We start from the raw sequence: 20,511 nt of genomic DNA, 5'->3' as shown, positions 1-20,511 counted from the left end.
GGCAGCCTCCTGCCGCGGCCCACCTGCCCCGCGGCCCCACAGCCGGTGTCAGCGCAGCGCGCGGGCCACACCGGGGTCCGCACCCGCCGCCTCGCGGGATCGCCGGGCGCCCAGCCAGCCTCAGCTGTCCATCTACGCACGAGCCAGCCAATCGCGTGCCACTGCTCCAGCCGCACCTCCCGGAGCCTATGACGGGCGTAAGAGACAGCCTATGAGATTGGGGCTTCGGTGGTCTGGGCTGGGAGCGGGAGCCAATGAGCATCATTCCAGGTGGGTGGAGGGAGCCGGACTCGGGAAGGTAGCTTCGTTCGGGTTGCTAACGTCTTCCCTTGGAGATGGGCGCGCAAACCAACCAGTGGGTCTGGGGGCGGCGGTGATGGGCGTGGAGCTGGCCCAATGAGGGTGGGAGTGGGTGGGGCAGTCCGGAGCGGCAGTGCTAAAGGAGCCCGGCGGAGGCGGCGGTGGGTTTGGGACTGAGGCGCTGGATCTGTGGTAGCGGCTGGGGACGTGCGCCCGCGCCACCATCTTCGGCTGAAGGTGAGAGGTGCGGCTGCCTGGGTCCGAGTGCACAGCCCAGGGCAGGGGGACAGTTTGTGGAGAGAGGAATGGATCCTGGGCTGAGGGGCCCGGGCAGCACTGGAGGGCAGGAACGGGGGACCGAAGCGGGAACTGGGGAAGACAGAGGGGCTTCTGAGCTGTAGGGTTCGTGCTGCGGGGACCTTAGGTTAGTTTGAACAGGCTCCTGGGCTGGGGGCAGTGGGACCCCAGTGGGTGGAGATGGATAGACTCCCAAACGGGCAGGGAATGAGGTCCTTGTGAAACCCCTGCGGGGATCAGGGCCTAGGTGTGCAAGAGGGCGACCCCTGGGGGGCTGGGGATGGAGATCTGGGGCTGGGGACTTGAGGACCAGGTTTTCGGTGTGTGGGATCCCTGGGGACGCTTGGTCGAGGGGCCAGTGTCCCAGCGGAGGTATCGGCGTGCCCCGCGAGCCAGTGTCTGCCTCCCAGGAGGGAAGGGGATTCTAGCGGGGCTGGAAAGCGCAGTCCCGGCGGTCGGGTGAGGGGGGCGCTGGACAGGAAGGGCCCCTGCCTGAGTTGCTGGGGGCGGTTAGGCCTGGCCGGACCGGGTCCCCCGGAGCGCTGGAGGGGTTCACCAAAGGCTTGGAAGGCGGGCGGCGCGCGCCCGACCTGTGGGTGGAGGGACAGGAGGGCAGAGACTCTGCAAGGCCGGGGGAGCGCGCGGCGGGTGAGGGGCTCCGGAGCCGGCCGCGGGCGTGGGGAGGGTCGGACTCCACCGGCGCCGGGGAAGGAGCGCGGCAGGGGGACGTCCTGCCGCGCCCTCCATGGAGCGCCTAGGCCGGGGGCGGACGCCCGGCGAGGCCCAGGCGGTTTGGTGGGGGGGCGAGGCGGGAAATGTGCCGGGGCGCGCTGCAGCAGGACGGCCGGGGGGGAGGGTCAGCACTCGCCTCGGGATCCCTTTATTGTGTAAGCGAGCTGGGAATGGCTCGCCGCAGTCTCTTCATTGCCTTCTGCAGTTGGGGGTCACTCCCTGATCCCATAAAATCGGACTGGAATTGGGTCGGAGGGAAGTTGAAGCTGCGGAGTCCTGCCATTTGCGGGGGCTTTTGTGGGCCTGTGGTGGGCGGATGCGGCCCTGGGAAGCGGGAGGCCCCCAGCCAGGCCTGTTTGGAACTAGGGCCTTAGGAAGGAGGTTGGCGACTCGGCGGGTCAGACCCGGGCTGGTGAGGTTTGGATAACGTGGCCTCTGCCTACAGCCGTTATCTCTGTTTCTTTAGGGCCTCTGCAGCTCCCTTCAAGATCACTGCGGTGGATGGAAGGGGGTGGGGTGGGCTGGGGTGGGGTAGGGGAAAGCAGGCGGGGTAGATGCAGACTGCAGATGAAACAAAGACGGCTGTTTTCGCTGAATAATGTAATACCAAACATAATACTTTGGCTTTGCTGAGATTTTGTTTTTTAACGTTGAAACTGAGGATTCTTTGAGTCAGGTTTAATTATTCTTGATAGTATCTCACTCTGGAAAACTTTATAATCTATTTATTGTTTTATCTCCATCAATCTGGCTTTATTAATTATTCTTTGAGTCCCTTGCTTTTGATGTTTAAGTATGCCCTGTCTGTCTCGGGTTCTGGAAAAGTGGCCATTTTATGCATCTCCTTACTTCTGCATCTTAAATTCAGTTCTTCCACGTCCTTATCTGGAGAAAGTATATGGTGTAATTGTGCGATATAGCACGAGCTTTGGCAGCAGAAGGATGTGACCCCTGAGAGCCTGGCTTTTCATTTGGGCTCCGTAGGGAAATCATTACAACGAAGGCAGCTGGGATGGAAGGTGAGATGGAGGAAATCTTGAAGGGCACGTTGTAGGGTGGAAGACTGTGTGCTTCAGCGGTTTATGTACTTTGTTATCACATATAAGGAATTAAAGTTCCTGGTGTTGGATCCTAGTTTTGGAAATATTTAACACAGTATAGAGATATTAATTGGCAGATGGGGCAGGCCATAAGTAGCAATAGTGGCCTTTTGCGTTCGGTTTGTGTTTGTGATCACTGGGTTAAGGATTTTGATAAATTAGCAGACTTGTCCCGCCCTGTCATGTAAGTGACCTCAATGGTAGCAATACACAAATTGGGACAGTTCTGTTTTAGCTCATCTGTTATAGATGGATGCTCTGTCATGGATAGTCATGGATAATTTATCCATCCTTCTTGTTTGCCTTTCTATATGCAGGCCGTTCATAAAATTGAATTGTTTGCCTCTGTCCACACTTATAGTAAGTGCTGCGAGGGGGTTGATAAGTTTGCTGGGTGGCATTTCATTGGAAGTGAAAAATGACCTGGGGGTGGAGCCCCAGGGTGTGTGTGTCAAACCACTGAAAGGGATGGGAACTTCGGCTCTGTAGGGGGCTAATTCATACACAGATAAATGATTTAATTATAATTAGGCAGCAATTTCAAATGACACCAATAACCCTCAGACCATCTTTATGTCTGCTAACGAAAAGACTCCTGTTTATCCTTGTTTCCCCTCAGTTATGGGTATCTTTTTCTGTAAAATATAAAACCTTTGCCAGATGATTTGTTGGCCAGGCCTATACTTTTTAAGCCATAATTGATTGGGTTTTTATTTAGTAGAAAGGTAGTATGTAGCATTGTATACTACACACCCTTCAAAATCCTCCATGTCACCTTCCATCATTGTAGCGTGTAGTCTGGAGCTGAACTCTGAGTTTAATCCCAGCTCTGCTGCTTGTTAGCTGTGTGCCCTTGGGCTGGTTATTGGCTTTCTCTATACCTCAGATTCTTCATCTGTAAAATGGAGATATTAATAGTGCCTACCTCATAGGGCTGTTGTGAGGATTAAGAGTTGATATATGTAAACTGCTTAGAATAGTGTCTGGCTGTAATTAGTGATATATGACAATGGTATCTGCTGTTTTAAAAATCATAGTGTTGTCCTTTCTGCAAAGCAAAGCACCGGTGAGTGGTACACTATTAAACACCAGTATTATCCAGATTGGATACCAAATGTACAATGGAGTTAACTAAATGTATTTGACAATCACAAGTGAAGAATTAAAGCGAACAAAATATCTTCAATGGTCTCATGAACTCTGTCAGTCAAACAATAATATGAGTACTTTCCCCCTTCAAAGCCCTCTGGTGCAGCGCAGGGTAGGTTAAGAAGAAAGTCAGGAGAACAGTACAAAATGTTAGGAGAAGGAAAAGGATTAAATTGCCACATTGACCTGAAAAGAACTTCTGAAAGGATGGCATTTGGGTCAGAAGTTGAAGGAATAATAGCTTTTTGGTTGTGGAGAAGTTGAATTTCACTTTAAGGGTTAGGACCATTCAAGTAAGTATTGATCAGTAAATACAGAGCCCCTGTTATATACCGGGGACTAGACAAAATGCTCAAGATACAGCATGGAACAGACAACTATCCTCATAGTGTTTAGTTGTAAAAGTGTCTGAAAAAGTGAAAGTAATTGGTAATCCTACTACCCAGTAAAGACCCAGTGAATATTTTTTCCATTAAAAAAAACCAAAAAATACACGTGTGTATGTAGTCTTCCCCACAAAATTGGGAGCATGCTGTGTAATTACACTTTTGTGTTCTATCGGGTTTTTAAAAAATACTAAATTATAAGCATTTCCCCATCTAGAAAAAGTGCTGATAAATTTAAGATGTCCCAATTTGATAAAATAATTTTAAGATATATAATCTACTGTTTCTAGACCTGTTCTAGAGGTTATTTGTTAAATTATTCTAATTTATAGTCACCTGCTAAATTTAAGCATCTAATTACGTGTCCAATGTAAAATTTAAGAAGTGTGTGCATGTCTACTGACAGCAAGACAGTTTCCTAAGTCCTCTGTAGGATATGCAGTTTACACCTGATAAGAATAGTAAGAGAAACTTATTATATTTTGCTATGTATATTATATTTTGTTGTATATTTTCTTTTAATAGATTCTATCCTTCTGAAAGGTGGAGTGTGTATCCTATTATTTGTCTTCAAATTTACCTATGATGTTTCCCACCTTGAAGCCATGCCTCCTTTCTTCTTTTCTAAAATTTTTTATTTTACTTATTATTATTATTATTATAATTATTTTGAGACAGAGTCTCATTCTGTTGCCCAAGCTGGAGTGCAGTGGTGTGATCTTGGCTCACTACAACTTCTGCCTCCTGGGCTCAAGAGATCTTCCTGCCTCACCCTGCCGAAGAACTGGGACTACAGGCTTGTGCCACCAAGCCCAGCTAATTTATTGTATTTTTTGTAGAGATGGGGTTTTGCCATGTTTCCCAGGCTGGTCTTGAACACCTGGACTCAAGCGATCTACCTGCCTTGCCCTCCCAAAGTGCTGGGATTACAGGCGTGAGCCACCCCGCCTGGGCTCCTTTCTTCTTACCAGTGTGCAATGTTTAAGTTGGAAAGAGAAGACTTCTTGTTAATGTTATTAGACCAGTCCCTAGAGGTAATGGGCTTTTAAAACTATTATGCAGAATGTACGTGTACCCATGAATGTTTTCTGTATTGCCCTCTCCCAAGAGGATGCCTTAGAAGACTAATGCAAGTTTAGGTGTAAAATGTATTAGCAATTTTATTTGTATAGAAATTTTAATAACATTAATCACGTTTTGTGATTTTTTTCGTTTCATCTTATTTTACGATTTTTGTTTTATCCAAGTCTATAACCTTTAAGACATCAACGTGTTATATAAATTGTTATGAATTAGTCTAGAATTGGTTTTCAACCTCTTTTTCTACTCTGACGTATCTGCTGGTAGCAGTGGCGCACCATAGCAACCACAGAACTTTGGAGCAGTGGTTGTCAAATGTGTCCTGGGACCAGCAATGGCAGCAGCATCTGGGAACTTGTTAGAAATACAAATTCTAAGGCTCAGGCTGGGCGCGGTGGCTCACGCTTGTAATTCCAGCACTTTGGGAGGCCCAGGCGGGTGGATCACCTGAGGTAAGGAGTTCAAGACCAGCCTGGCTAACATGGTGAAACCCCGTTTCTACTAAAAATACAATAATTAGCCGGTCATGGTGGCAGGTGCCTGTAATCCCAGCCACTTGAGAGGCTGAGGCAGGAGAATCACTTGAACCCTGGAGGCAGAGGTTGCAGTGAGCTGAGATGGCACCCACTGCACTCCAGCCTGGGTAACAGGGTGAAACTCCGCCTCAAAAAAAAAAAAAAAAAAAAGTTCTCAGGTTCTACCCTCTACCTACTGAATCAGGTACTCTGGGATACAGCCCGGCAATCTGTATTTTAATAAACCCTCTAGGTGCCGCAAATGCATGCCAGAATTTGACAGCCGCTACTATAGAGGGTGAGTGTTTGTAATCCATTACATTGCAACAAATACTTTCTGAAGAATCTTAGCTATTTGGTTCTAATAAATTATTTTTTTAAATTTATTTTTGTTTGTTTGTTTTCGAGATGGAGTCTCGCTCTGTCACCCAGCCTGGAGTACAGTGGGAGGATCTCGGCTCACTGCAACCTCCGCCTCCCAGGTTCAAGCAATTCTCCTGCCTCAGCCTCCTGAGTGACTGGGATTACAGGCACCCACCACCATGCCTGGCTAATTTTTTGGTATTTTTAGTGGAGATGGGGTTTCACCATGTTGGCCAGGCTGGTCTCCAACTCCTGATCTCAGGTGATCCACCCATCTTGGCCTTCCAAAGTGCTGGGATTGCAGGTATAAGCCACTGCATCCAGCTGGTTCTAGTAAATTATTATTAGGGGTTAAAGGGCTAGAATGTGTAACCACTATCAGTGATTAGTCTTTCAGGATACAAATAAAGCCCTTTAGAATCTAGAGAAAGTTATGGCACATATACGCACACACTAAGTGCATAATATTTTTATACCATTTCAGGGATTTCGTTGAACTTGAGATTAGCTGATGGACTCAAGAACCTCTTAACAACCTTAGACTACTTTATGATTTCCTTTTGCCTACAGAGAACCCCTAGCATTTTTGGCTAGGAGAGTGGAGTGAAGGGAGGGGAGAAGTGGGGATTGGACAGAGCAAGAGTAGGTACTCAGTTGGCTTCTTCTGTTGGTTTGAGTGAAGTCATGGAAACTATGCCTATGAAATTTATAATTACTTGGAATTCGAAGTAGCAGCAAAAATGTTTAAGTTGGTATCAAATCCCAAAAAGATCCTGTCAGGCAATCATGATGAGTCACATCAGCAGGATGATGATGATGGATATAAAATCCTGTCATTTGGTCCAAAAAGCTAATGCAGAAGTAGAGGAGGGGACGTAACTTAGCCACAAAGTGATGGAGCTTTCTCTGCTAGCTCTTTGTGAGCCAATAGTAAATGGGTGCTAAATAAACCAACTAGGTCTTGAGATACATTAATTGTAAATGTCACAGAACCAGTACTTTCCTCGATGTGGCCAAGATTGTTGATGTTTCCTTTTTCTTCTGCACTGGTCAGACCGTATCCGGGCTATGATGTTTGCTTCTGGGCCACACACTTGAGAGGGAAGACAAGCATGTTGGAGTCTGTTTAGGCAAGAGATCGGGCAGGGGAAGGAGTCTTGGTGAATGAGGGGTGGAGGAGCTGCAGGGTGGGAATGGAGGCGTGAACAGCTACCATGACATATTCGAAAGGCTGCTGTGTGAAGCCAAGTTATGCTTGTGTTTTGTAGCCTCTGTTGATCACATTAAGACCTCATGGGGCCATAGAAAAGCTATAGGGAGACTGATTTGGGTTATTCATGAGAAGAACTTCAAGTCTGTTATCTGAGGGTAGAATGGGAGGCATGTTTTAGATTCTTTAGATTCTTTACTCCTCTGACAATCATGTGTTTTTGTAGCTATTTCCTTGTGGTCATATTAATGCCAGTACCACTTCATGAACCTTTTATTACCCATCTTTGTTTTCTTTTTTTTCCCTTTTTAACTCCCTGTTTAATTTGTGGTGAGGGTGAAAGAGGAGATAAAGAAAAAAAAAAAAGGTCAACCTGTAACTTTGCCTTTTCTTTTTTTTTTTTTTTTTTTTTTCAGCCCTCAGTAACTGAGGGCAAACCGGTTCATCAGACAACCAGAGCCATAATTTGTGGTCACCCCTGAAATTAACCTTGGACACTCGGTTAGTATGGCTGTGAAGAGGTATACCCCAGCCGCTTAACACAGAGTTAATGCTTAATCTAAGGTTTTAAGTTTCGTAGGAAAGAAAAACGTGTACATTCTTTTGTGTTTCTTAAACATCTAATTTTGCGCTCCTCCTCTTCTCTTAGAGGCGATTGCTCTTGGATCCTTCCACTTACAATGGCGCAGAGAACTGGGCTCGAAGATCCAGAGAGGTATCTCTTTGTGGACAGGGCTGTCATTTACAACCCTGCCACTCAAGCTGATTGGACAGCTAAAAAGCTAGTGTGGATTCCATCAGAACGCCATGGTTTTGAGGCAGCTAGTATCAAAGAAGAACGGGGAGATGAAGTTATGGTGGAGTTGGCAGAGAATGGAAAGAAAGCAATGGTCAACAAAGATGATATTCAGAAGATGAACCCACCTAAGTTTTCCAAGGTGGAGGATATGGCAGAATTGACATGCTTGAATGAAGCTTCCGTTTTACATAATCTGAAGGATCGCTACTATTCAGGACTTATCTATGTAAGTATTTCTTCCAAATAATCATGTGAAGTGGTAGCTAGGAATTAATGTAAATTATACATCTTGTCGTAATCAAATGAGAATGTGGAATGCCCAAACTCTCTGTTTAACATTTCTGTTTCTATTTAAGCAAGATTTGTTGCTTGCTTACCCAAGTCTTGCTTTTCTTTGAATCTTAACACATTAAGTTTAAATAATACAGCCTGCAATTACATATAATAAAATGGCATTTGAAGACTTTTGTAGTGGTGTTCTGGAGCATAATAAGGTGGGAGAGAGCATGTAACAGGAAGACCAGAAGGTTTAATAAGGTAAAGAGAGTTGCATTAATAGGATGCAGACAGCAAAACGGTAGAAAATCAAGTGCATACCCAAGAGAGTAAAGTGGAGGGGCTGTAAGCTTAGAAATTTCTGTGGACAGCACGAACAGCTTCACTGGATGTGGGGAAGTAGGAAAGATGAATGCTGAGGTTTTTAAGAGGAAACAATTAGGGTAAGATTGAGGCTGGCTGGGGTCGTCCTGTGGTTAGCTGCTGACATGAATGTTGAAATCACTGACTATGTCACTGACCATGTAGAAGAAGTTATTGAAAATCATAAGGGATAATGTAGAGAGGAAAAATGTAAGCCAGATACTAAAAATGACAAAATAGGTTTGCGGGAATGGTAGACAGGTGGCAGTGATTTGAAGGAGGTGGCATGTATGGGACTTCAACTGACGATGAAGGGAAGTAGGGAGAAAAGTTGATGGTCGTGGTTTGAAATTGGAAAAGGGTTGTTGAATTTTACACAAGGAGTGTGCTACTGAAGGTCATGAATAATTCAAACTTCAGTCAATCAGAGGTAGTTTTCCCACAGAATTAGTTTAAGGAATATTTCTGAAGTGCCCCCTGTGCTCTAGGTGCTGGGGGTAGTACAGTGAAGAAGACAGGCCAGGTCTCTGCCTTTGTGAAGTGTCCAATGAGGAAATGAAACAGGGCTATGGAGAGAGTAAGTAGGAGGATGGCTTTCCCCAGCGGGTCTGTTAAGGGCTGTTTGTGAAGGTAGCATTTGAGCTGGAGTCTGACTGGTGGGAGGCAGCTAGCCATGAGAAAAGCTGAGAAAAGAATGATTCATTCATGACCTTTGCCAGAGTAGTTTCAGCCAAGCCTGATAGATCTCCCTTATTTTCTTCTCTATGAGATAGGAGAGTAAGAGGCCACAGGGTTGGAACGGTGGCTTGAGGAGAATGGAAAGGCTTAGGAACAACCCTTATCCAATTTCAGACTAAGCCAGGGATAAGAAAGCAACTGGAGAGTGGCATTGAGAGTCCAGCTGAGACTGAATAACCACGTGTAGGGCGACCGCAGTTTTGTCTGGCTATGTGATTTTGCCAGACCATGGGATTGCCCCAGGTCTGTGAGTGTGGGGGCTTTGGATCTCCATGGCTCCCACAGTGAGAGGGGGATTCAGTGGCCGTCTTTAGAGTCCTGGTTCGGTAGGAATGGGAGTCTGGCTGGGAGGGGCTGATGGATCAAGGCCTGGAGGTTTTCAGAATGTTGATGAACAGGGATCATGGAGTGAAGGGGTGAGAAAACTGCAAACTTAGGAGGTTGTGGTCAGACTGTAATGTCGACATGTAAGATTTGAGAGGTGGATCAGTTTCAGGTGAAGCCCATTGCAATCAGTTGTGCAGGTATGGAAATGTGATGTCACCATCAAAAGCTGTGCAGTGTGAAGAGAAGCCAGGCTGCCTTTCTGCCAGCCTTCACCTTGATTTCCCACACTGGCAGCTGGAGGTAGCTGCAAAGGGAGCTAAATAGAAAAGGAATGAGGCCGGGCGCGGTCGCTCAAGCCTGTAATCCCAGCACTTTGGGAGGCCGAGATGGGCGGATCACGAGGTCAGGAGATCGAGACCATCCTGGCTAACACGGTGAAACCCCGTCTCTACTAAAAAATACAAAAAAACTAGCCGGGCGAGGTGGCGGGCGCCTGTAGTCCCAGCTACTCGGGAGGCTGAGGCAGGAGAATGGCGTGAACCCGGGAGGCGGAGCTTGCAGTGAGCTGAGATCTGGCCACTGCACTCCAGCCCGGGCGACAGAGCAAGACTCCGTTTAAAAAAAAAAAAACAAGAAAAGGAATGAAAGAAAGGACAGGTTTTTTTGTTTTTGTTGTTTTTGTTTTGCAGCCATTTCACATAATTCAGAGATTTTACAGTTATCTCTTATGAGTTTGTTGGATTTTTTTTTCCAACTTAACTCACGGACAACCTGAGTGAACTTCCGAGTTTCTTCTCAAAGCACAGCCTCCTTCTGCAGCAGAATCTGGGTTTTTCTCAAAGACTCAAGGTCATACAGAGGTGGGGGTTTGGGAGGATCATACCTTCAATTTGTTGGGTGGAGAAAGGGTTCTTACCTAAGGTTCTAGTTGGAGAACTTGACTCTAAAGTCTGTCTCGTCAAGAGGATGGGGTTGAGGAGAGCCATGCTAGCATTGTGATAAATATGTATTGGGCTTTGAAATTAACCAGCCAGTTGAGATGATCAGTTGAGGTGCAATGATACAGATACTAGGATAATTTGGGTAGAACCTTTTTTGGACATATTTCTATAGATAAGATATAACAAAAACTTATTTAAACAAATTAGGTTGCTAACAGATTTAGTTATGTTCTTTTCTCACCTTTTCTTTGGATTTATTCTCTCTGACCCCCAATTTCTCAGGTCATTAATTTTCATCTTCTTTCCTAATAAAACAGTTTAAAAACTGTACATGTCTTCTCTAATACTGTTTTAGCTCACATCACAAGTTTCTATATATAGTATTTATTCTTCAGTTCTAAATATTTTCTAATTTCTACGATGACTACTTTAACTACTGAACCATTTAAAAGTGTATTTGTAAAATTTCAAGATGTTGATTTTTAAGTTATCTTTTTATTATTGATTTTTAAAATAATTACATCTCAGTCACAGAATGTTGTTCATATAGGAGACTTTTTTTGTGTAGTATATTGTCAGCTTTTATGCGTGGTCTGTATGTGTTTGCAAAGAATGTGTATTCTGTTATTGTTGAATATAGGGTTCTATATACGGCCATTAGATTAAGCTTTTTAATTGTATTGTTTATATCTTCCATAGCCTTGCTACTTTTTGCTTGATTTGTCAGTTACTAAGTGTGTGAAAAATCTCCCATTGTGTTTTATCAACGAAGTATGCATCCCTAAATGACACAGTTTAGTTTTGCCTGTTTTTGTTTCTGTTTTTATTTTGAGATAGTCTTGCTCTGTCGCCCAGGCTGGAGTGTAGTGGTGCGATCTTGGCTCACTGCAACCTCTGCCTCCTGGTTCAAGTGATTCTCCTGCCTCAGCCTCCCTATTAGCTAGGATTACAGGCTCGAGCCACCATACCCAGATAATTTTTTGTATTTTTAGTAGAGATGGGGTTTCACCATGTTGGCCAGGCTGGTCTTGAACTCCTGACCTCAAGTGATCTACCCGCCTTGGCCTCCCAAAGTGCTGGGATTACAGGCATGAGCCACCGCGCCCAGCCTAGTTTTGCCTGTTTTTGAATTTTTATATAAATGAATCTCCTAGTGTGTAGCCTTTTGTGTCTTTTGTTGTTGTTGGCTTAGGATTACATTTTTAAGATTTATTCATATTGTTTTACGTTGATGTAACTCAGTAGTTCCCGAAGTGTGGTCTGGACCCCCTAGGATTTCCCTGAGACCCTCTCAGGGGAGCACACAAGGTTAAAACTATTTTTATAATAATACGAATATGTCATCGGCCCTTTTTACTGTTGACATTTGTAGTGATGGTGCAAAAGCAATGATAAATAAAACTCCTGACACCTTATCATGAATAAAGGCAGTGTAATAGGACCAAAGTGTACTAGAACCATTTTATTCTTCACTACCACTTACTGGCACTTTTTTAAAAAAATGCAATATCGCTCAAGAATGTTCTTGGCAAAGCAGGAAAAATAACTGATTTTATTAAATCTCAACCTTTGGGAATACAGTTTTTTAATATTCAGTGTGACGAAATGGTAAGTATGCCTAAAGCATTTCTGATGCATATCAATGTATGATGGTTGCCTTGAGGACTAGCATGTGGGTAGTTATTTGAGTTGCAAGCTAAACTTGCTACTTTTTAGATAGAACACTATTTTCATTTGATAGAGTGGCTGATAAACTGTGGTTACTCGCACAGAGGTATTTGGCAGACATTTTCTTGAAAATGAACAAAACGAGCCTGTCACTTCAAAGAAAATAACTGACTGTATTTGTTGCCAATGATAAAATTTGAGTTTTTATGTCAAAATTAGAATTTTAGGAAACTTGTATCTACCACCATGAATTTGACAGCATGTCAATACTTAAAAACCTTTCTGATATGATAGATGGTGATAATAATGAAAGTGAAGTTTTTTGATGTCATATAGTGAAATGTCATCATTTGAAAGACTTTCATAATTTAATGATGTGTGTATGGTGTCACGAAATCATGCATGGGTAGAAAGACTTATTCAATACGCAAGATAAACCAGTAGATTTTGATGCAGTGGAATATGAGAAGTTCACTGATAGGGTTTCAGATGGTACCTTGCATCTAATTTTTAAGAAGTTATCACTTGTTGGCTGGTTGCAGTGACTAATGCCTGTAATCCCAGCACTTTGGGAGGCTGAGGCGGGCGGATCACCAGAGGCTGGGAGTTCGAGACCAGCCTGACCAACATGGAGAAACCCTGTCTCTACTAAAAGTACAAAATTAACCAGGCATGGTGGCACACGCCTGTTGTCCCAGCTACTTGGGAGGCTAAGGCAGGACAACCAGGAGACAGAGGTTGCAGTGAGCCGAGATCGTGCCATTACCCTCCAGCCTGGGCAACAAGAGCGAAACTCCGTCTCAAAAAAAAGAAAAAATGAAATTGTCACTTGTTAAGTGTTAGTAGTGTCAAAGATAAGTATCCATGATTATCTGAAAAGACTGTTAAACTGTTCCTCTCTTTTCCAACTAAATATCTGTAAGTCTGCTTTTCTTCATGTGCTTCATCCAAAACAACATATTACAATAGACTGAATACAGAAATAGACATGAAAATTGAGTTGTTTTCGATTAAGCTAGACAATAAAAGTTTTGCAAGAACATAAAACAGTGCCATTCTTCTCACTTTTGTTTTGGAAATGAAAAGTTATTTTTCGTAAGAAATGTTATTTATGTTAACATGTAATGTATTTACTGTTTTAGAATGAATAGATATTTGTAAAACTTTATATTTTATATGAAATGAAAGGTCTTTGGGGTCCTTAATAATTTCTAAGAGTGCAAAAAGGCCCTGAAATTTTAAAAGTTTGAGTAGTTTATTCATTTTTGTTGGAATATAGTATTCCATCATAATATTTTTGACCCAATAAATTTATCTAACTATTCCACTGTTTTGTACACTGTTTTTTTCTGTCTTGGTAATATTATGGTCAGTGCTTCAGTGAACAGCCATATACATGTACTTAGTGCACAATAAGCATGCCTTTCTGTAAGGTGTGTAACTAGGAGTGGAATTCCTGGATGATAGGATATGCATATCTGTAACTCATATCTTCAGCTTTTCTAGATAATGTCTGATTTAGTTAAGAGTCCCAGAAGGAAACAGAAGGCTCTCAAACTAGGTATTTGAGAGTTTAATAAAGGGTTTTACAAATAATGTGGGTAGGGTTTAAAAAAATAAATGAGTACTAGTGCAGTATCTCAGTAATAGTGATGGCTGAGAGCCCTTGAAACATCTTGATCTTTAAAGAAGTCTTAGGAAAGAGCTGTTGCCTCAACTCAGAGAGGTACCTGTATGGAGAGGGCTACCTGACAGGAATTGCCTTCCTTAGAGGCATGAAAGTCAGCTCATGGTCAGGAGGGAGCCTAGGGAATAAATATCCTGACCTTCTGTTCTCACCGTTAGTCTCCTGTTGATGTCTACCATTGGTTGAACTCAGTTTGAAGCCAGAGGGGAAGGGAATTTGATGATTCTTTCCTTAGGGTCAGCCTTAATTCGGTCTGGAATTGAATGTTGTGTATGGTGTGAGGTTGGGACAAGATTCATTTATTTTTCCATATGGCTAGCCATTTGACCCAGTTTACTAAAACATAATCTTTTCTCCACTGCTCCAAAGTGGCATCTTAGTCATAAGTTAGGGTTCATAAGTATGCTTTTGACTCTATTGTATTTCCTGGATCCATGTGCCTATCTTCTAGCTAGTATCACACTTTGTTAATTATTACAGCTTTATAATGTGTCTTGGTATTTAGTGTGGTAAATCCTGTCCTTTTTGTTATCTTTAAGATTGTTTTGGCTGTTAAGTTCTTGGCATTTCAATATAATTTTAGAATCTGCTTGTCAGTTTTTCATTTATGCACACAGCCTTGTTGAAATTTTGATTGGGATCTTATTGATTCTGTAGATCAGTTTGGGGAGAAATTAGATCTTTATAATATTTTATCTTTAATTCCTGAGTAAACTCATTTGTTTAGTTCTAAATCTTTATCAATATTGTTTTATAGTTTTCTTTGTAGAGGCCATGAACATCTTTTGTTATTTATTTTTGGATGTTTTATTTTATTTGAATATTATTTAAATGGTGTTTAAATGTTTCCCTTATTATTCATATGGTATATAGATAATATGTACATAATTGTTACCATTATGTAGAAATACTGTATTTTTTACAGTTAATTTTTGTATATTGACTTTATCTTCAGTGACCTAAGTTTACTTATTGGTTATAACAGTTTAGCCAAAAATTCTATCGGATTTTCTATGAGCACACATGTTGTCCACAAATAATGAGTTTTATTTTTTACTAAATCTTATACTTTTTTTTTTTTTTTTGGAGACAAGGTTTTGCTCTGTCAACCAGGCTGGAGTACAGTGGGATACTCGTGGCTTAATATACCCTCAACCTCCTGGGCTCAAGCGATCCTCCCACCTCAGCCTCCCGAGTAGCAGGGATCACAGGCACATACCACCATGCCTGGCTGATTTTTGTGTTTTTGTAGAGACAGGGTTTTGCCGTGTTGCCCAGGCTGGTCACGAACTACTCGGCAAAAGCAATCCACCTGCCTCAGCTTCCCAAACTGTTGGGATTATAGGCATGGGCCACCATGCCCAGCCAGTTCACACACATTTCTTTTACTTGCTTTATTGCACTGTCTAGAATTTTCAGTACAATGGTTTTTGAACAGAAGTGATAATCAGAGGCATCCTTGTATCATTCCTGATCTCAGAGAGAAAGCTTTCAACATTTCATCATTAAGAATGATATTTGCTGTAATTGGTGTTTTTTTAAATACTGATTCTTTATCAGATTAAGGGAGATTTTCTTGTATTCCTGAATGGGTGATTTTTTTTTACCTTGAATGGATGATTTAAAAAAAAAATAATGGATGTTAATTTGTCAAATGTTTTTCATTATTTAATGAGACAATAATGTGATTTTTCTTCTTCTTTTGTTATTGTGGAGAATTATGCATATTTTTGAGTGTAAATTAACCTTGCAAGGACCAAGTATTCTTTATATATACACAAAGAGAGAGTGAGATTCCTAGATTCTGTTTGCTGGTATTTTGTTTAGGATTTTTGCATCTATATTCATCAGTGAGATTAACTTAAAATTTTCCTTTCTTATAATACCTTTGTCATATTTTGCTATCAAGATTATGCTGGTTTTATCAAATGAATTGGGAAATGTTTCATCTTTGTTCTCTGGAAGAGTTTGGATAGGATTGATGTTATTTCTTTTTAAAGTAATGATAGTGTTTTCTTTGTGGGGAAGTTTTTCTATAATAGATACAGAACTTTTCAGATTTTTATTTATGTGGTTTTTTTTTTTTTTTTTTTTTTGAGACAGGGTCTCACTCTGTCACCCAGGCTGAATTGCAGTGATGCGATCATAGCTCATATGCAGCCTTGAAATCCTGGGCTCATGTGATCTTCCTGCCTTAACCTCCTGAGTAGCTGGGACCACAGCCGGCTAATTTCTGTATTTTTTATAGACGGGATTTCACCATGTTGGCCAATCTTGTCTTGAAACCCTGAACTCAAGCAATTCACCCACTTTGACCTCCCAAAGTGTTAGGATTACAGATATGAGCCGCTGCTCCTGGCCTTGTGTCAGTTTTGATAATTATGTTTGTCTAGGAATTTATCTGTTTCATCTAAATGTTCAAATTTATTGGTATAAGTTGTTCATAATATGCTTATTTTCTGTAGGATTTGTAGTCATGTTTTCTTTTATTCCTGATACTGATAATTTATTTGTATTACCCTTTTTTAAAATGAGTGTCACCAGAGGCTTATCAATTTTTTTATTCTTTGCAAATAATAGACTTTTGACTTTGTTGGTCCTCTCTATATGTGCTTTAAAAGCTGTAAATTTCATTCTAAGTACTGCTATAGCTGTATTCTACAAGTTTTAATATGTTGCATTTTATTATCATTCAGTTGAAATTAATGAGGATGTTTTCTTTGACTCTGTGGGTAATTTAGAAGTTGATTGCTTAGGCTGGGCACAGTGGTTCATGCCTGTAATCCTAACACTTTGGGAGGCTGAAGTGGATGAATCACTTGAGGCCAAGAGTTCGAGACCAGCCTGGCCAAAATGGTGAAACCCTGTCTCTACTAAAAATTCAAAAATTAGCCAGGTATGGTGGCACATGCCTGTGATCCCAGCTACTCAGGAGGCTGAGGAAGGAGAATCGCCTGAACCAGGAAGGCAGAGGCTGCAGTGAGCTGAGATCACATCACTGCACTCCAGCCTGAACAACAGAGTGAGAATCCATCTCAAAAAAAAAAAAAAAGTGAATTGTTTACTTTCTAAATCTAGGGGATCTTCAGGTTTATTTTATTATTTCTAATAGATTCCCCCCTTGGTCAAAGAACATGCCTTCAATAATTTCAATGCTTTTATATTTGTTAGCCTTGCTTTATGATTTGTTATGTGATTAGTTTGGTAAAGGGTCATGATGCACTTGAAAAATACGGATACTTTATTATCTGTCATTTCAATTACTGTGAAAATCTTGTCCTTTTTACTTCTGTCCATTTTTGCTATGTACATGCTGAAGCTATTATCACGTATATACAGATGTAGAAATTTGATGTCAGATCGTGGAATGGTCATTTTTGGTGATGTTGTTTTCTTGCAAAGGTGACTGTTGTTTTCTTGCAAAGTCTGATATTTGCATTAGCTATTTTTTTTTTTTGGATTAGCGTTTGTGTGGTTAATTGCTTTCTTAACTTACTTTCAGCTTTTCTGTGCCTGTGCATTTAAAATATGTCTCTTATAAACTGCTTATGGTGGTGATTTTTGTCTCAAATCTGACAATATTTTTTAGCTGGAATGTTTAGTTTATGTACACGTGATGTAATGACTGTTAAATTTTAGCTTAAATCTGTCCTCTGATTCATTGCTTTCTTTTTATCCTACCTGCTCTATGGTTTTTTTTAATCTTTTCTTTTCCATTGGTCAATTTTTATTATTCTGTCTTTTCACCTCGTTAGCTATACAGTTTTGTTGTTCTCTTGGCTATTCTGTTAGTGGTTATCTATTCTAACATGGATCCTTGACCTATTAGATATGTGGAGCCTCTCTTTTTTTTTTTTTTTTTTTTGAGACAGAGTCTCGCTCTGTCGCCCAGGCTGGAGTGCAGTGGCCGGATCTCAGCTCACTGCAAGCTCCACCTTCCGGGTTCACACCATTCTCCTGCCTCAGCCTCTGGAGTAGCTGGGACTACAGGCGCCTGCCACCTCGCCCGGCTAGTTTTTTTGTATTTTTTGTAGAGACGAGGTTTCACTGTGTTAGCCAGGATGGTCTCGATCTCCTGACCTCGTGATCCGCCCGTCTCGGCCTCCCAAAGTGCTGGGATTACAGGCTTGAGCCACCGCGCCCGGCATGGAGCCTCTTATTCCTTTGTAGACCATGATAGGTAGAGCCTGAGAACACCTGAACAATTTTCTTTCCTCTTCCTTCCTAATTTACGTGCTTTTGTTGTTTAATTCCCTCTGTATTTTAAAACCCACAAGACACATAATTACATTTTTATACTATCAATATTAATTTCGTTTTATCCATTACTTTTTTTTTCCCCCCACATCTTTTAGCTTCCATTCTTTTAGAAAGGGCCTCTTTTATCTGAAGTATCTATTCGTCCTTTATGTTTGAAGTTTTTTTGGTTTTTGCTGGATTTGGAATTCAGAGCCGGCGGTGGTTTTCTTTTAACATTGTGAAAATGCCATTGCATCAGGTTCTGCCTTTCGTCTTTTTCTGTTGAGAATTTAGCTTGTAGTTTGGCTGTTGTTCCCTTGAAGGTCATCTGTATTCCTTTCCCCACCCCAGCCACTGGCCATCTCTAAAATTTTCTCCGTCTTTGAATTTCAACACTTTGTCTCTGATGGACTTAGGTGAAGTTTTATTCTGTATATAGTGAGTCCTCCTTGTCTTCAAGGGATACAGTCTAAGATGCAGTGGATGCCTGAAACCACAGATGGTATTGAACCATATGTAAATGATGTTCTTTCCTATACACATTACCTTTGATAAAATTTAACTTATAGTTTAGGCATGGTAGGAGATTAACAACAATAACTCTTAATAAAATAGAACAATTAAAACAATATTCTTAATAAAAGTTATGTAAGTATGGTTTCTCTCCCTCTTTCAGAATATCTTATTGTACTCTTCTCGTGATAATTTGATGAATTTCTTTTTCCTAGTTCACAAATTCACAGATAGAAGATTCATTCTTACCGTAGATTGTAGCAGCCTCAGCATATGATTTTATCCTTATTAAGTTGAAAACTTACCATATCACTTAAAGGAAGCACTTTATGGCTTCTCTTTGACATATCAGAATTGCCAGCATCACTACTCTTGTGTTTGGGGCTATTCTTAAGTAACATAAGGGTGACTTGAACACAGTTGATCTGAGATCTGGGAGGGCTACCAAGTGACTAATAGCTGTACAGCATGATGATGCTGGACGAAGGGATAGTTCACGTCCTGTGCACGATGGAGCAGAATTGTGCCAGATTTCATCACACTGCTCAGAACGGTGTACAAGTTAAAATGTGTGAACTGTTTATTTCTGGAGTTTTTCACCAAATATTTTTGGACCACAGTTGATTGTAGACAACAAACTGCAGAAAGTGAAACCACAGATAAGGGAGACTACTGCATTCAGCTTGGAGATTGTGGTGGTCTTGACTCTGTGGCTTGATGGCTTTTGTTGATCTGGTAAAATTCTTAGCCATTATCTCTTCAGATACTGCTTCTGCCTCATTCTTTTTTCTCCTTCTTGGACTCACATACTTCACATGCCAGATCGTTTCACCATGTCCCATCTGCCTCTCACATTCCTCTACATTTTCATCCTTGTTTTTCCCCCATGGTTCACTCTGGCTGTTTGCTTCTGATTAAAATGTCATGTAACTAATTCTTTCTTCAGCTGTATCTAGCTTGCTGTTTAACACATGAATTCTTAATTGTAGTTACTGGTTTTCTTTTTCTGTTTTGTTTGATTTTTCAGTTTTAGAATTTTCGTTTGGGTTTTTCCTTTAATAGTTTCCAGTTCTCTGTCAGAATTCTCAGTTATGTCTTTAATTACTTGAACATATTGTAACCCAGGGCAATAATACAAGTCAATAAAAATAGACACACAGAAGTTCCAGATATTGTCTTGGATTTCAGCCACAACTTGTTGCCTCATATGCCCAGTTATTGTGTACAAGGAATTGTGAAAATAATTTGAGACTCTGGGTGGCATTAAGGTTATTCTAGAGTTTTGCTTTGGGCAGATAGGCTTAGGGAAACTAGGACATGTAGTCCATGCAGGAATTGACATCTTTTCCAACCAGGCTTCATGCTGTGTGTGGGCTAGTCTGTTTCTCATAGTCTTAACTCTTGGGGTATAGCCATCAGGGTCCCAGCTGAAAGCCTGGGGTGTTTACCACCCCCACCACCTACCTCTCCCTGAGTAGGCTGGAATGTTTTAATTTTTGTTCTCTCAGACTTTTGTGCTGCTGAAAGCTCTGCTTAGCATCTTCTCAGCAACAGGTTTTGGGATTCATAACTATTATCTGTCTAAGAAAGAAATAACAATTCCATATCATCAAATATTCAGTTACTTTTCTTATTTTCCTTATGTCTCATAAATAATCTCATAAATAGTTGGTCAATTCGATTCAGGATCCAAACAAGGTTGACATATTGTGATTGGTTGCTTAGTCTGTTTTGTGCTGCTATAATAAAATAACACAGATTGTATGATTTATAAACAAGAGAAGTTTATTTGGCTTACGGTTCTGGAGGCTGGGAAGTCCAGGGTCAA

The 20,511-nt window shown here is 41.6% G+C and overlaps 1 protein-coding gene across 6 annotated transcripts in view; it reads left to right on the top strand.

Annotated features, from left to right (window-relative positions):
• Positions 1-430: 430 nt before the first annotated feature.
• The window catches only part of MYH10 (myosin heavy chain 10), a 153,858-nt gene continuing 133,777 nt past the window's right edge, over positions 431-20,511 (top strand). For 3 of the 6 annotated variants that reach the window (XM_023193226.3, XM_031934325.1, XM_023193221.3), the window contains exons 1-2: positions 466-537; positions 7,782-8,157. In XM_023193226.3, coding sequence (XP_023048994.1) covers positions 7,813-8,157 — 345 coding nt within the window. In that variant the 5' untranslated portion in view covers positions 466-537; positions 7,782-7,812. Of the gene's footprint in view, positions 538-7,781; positions 8,158-20,511 lie in introns of those variants that run through there. The other 3 variants (XM_023193222.3, XM_023193227.3, XM_023193225.2) reach the window with 2 other exon arrangements.

This window comes from Piliocolobus tephrosceles, chromosome 16, assembly GCF_002776525.5.
Source record: "Piliocolobus tephrosceles isolate RC106 chromosome 16, ASM277652v3, whole genome shotgun sequence".
Classification (NCBI taxonomy): Eukaryota; Metazoa; Chordata; class Mammalia; order Primates; family Cercopithecidae; genus Piliocolobus; species Piliocolobus tephrosceles.
This window is presented reverse-complemented; position numbering and strand designations above follow the sequence as displayed.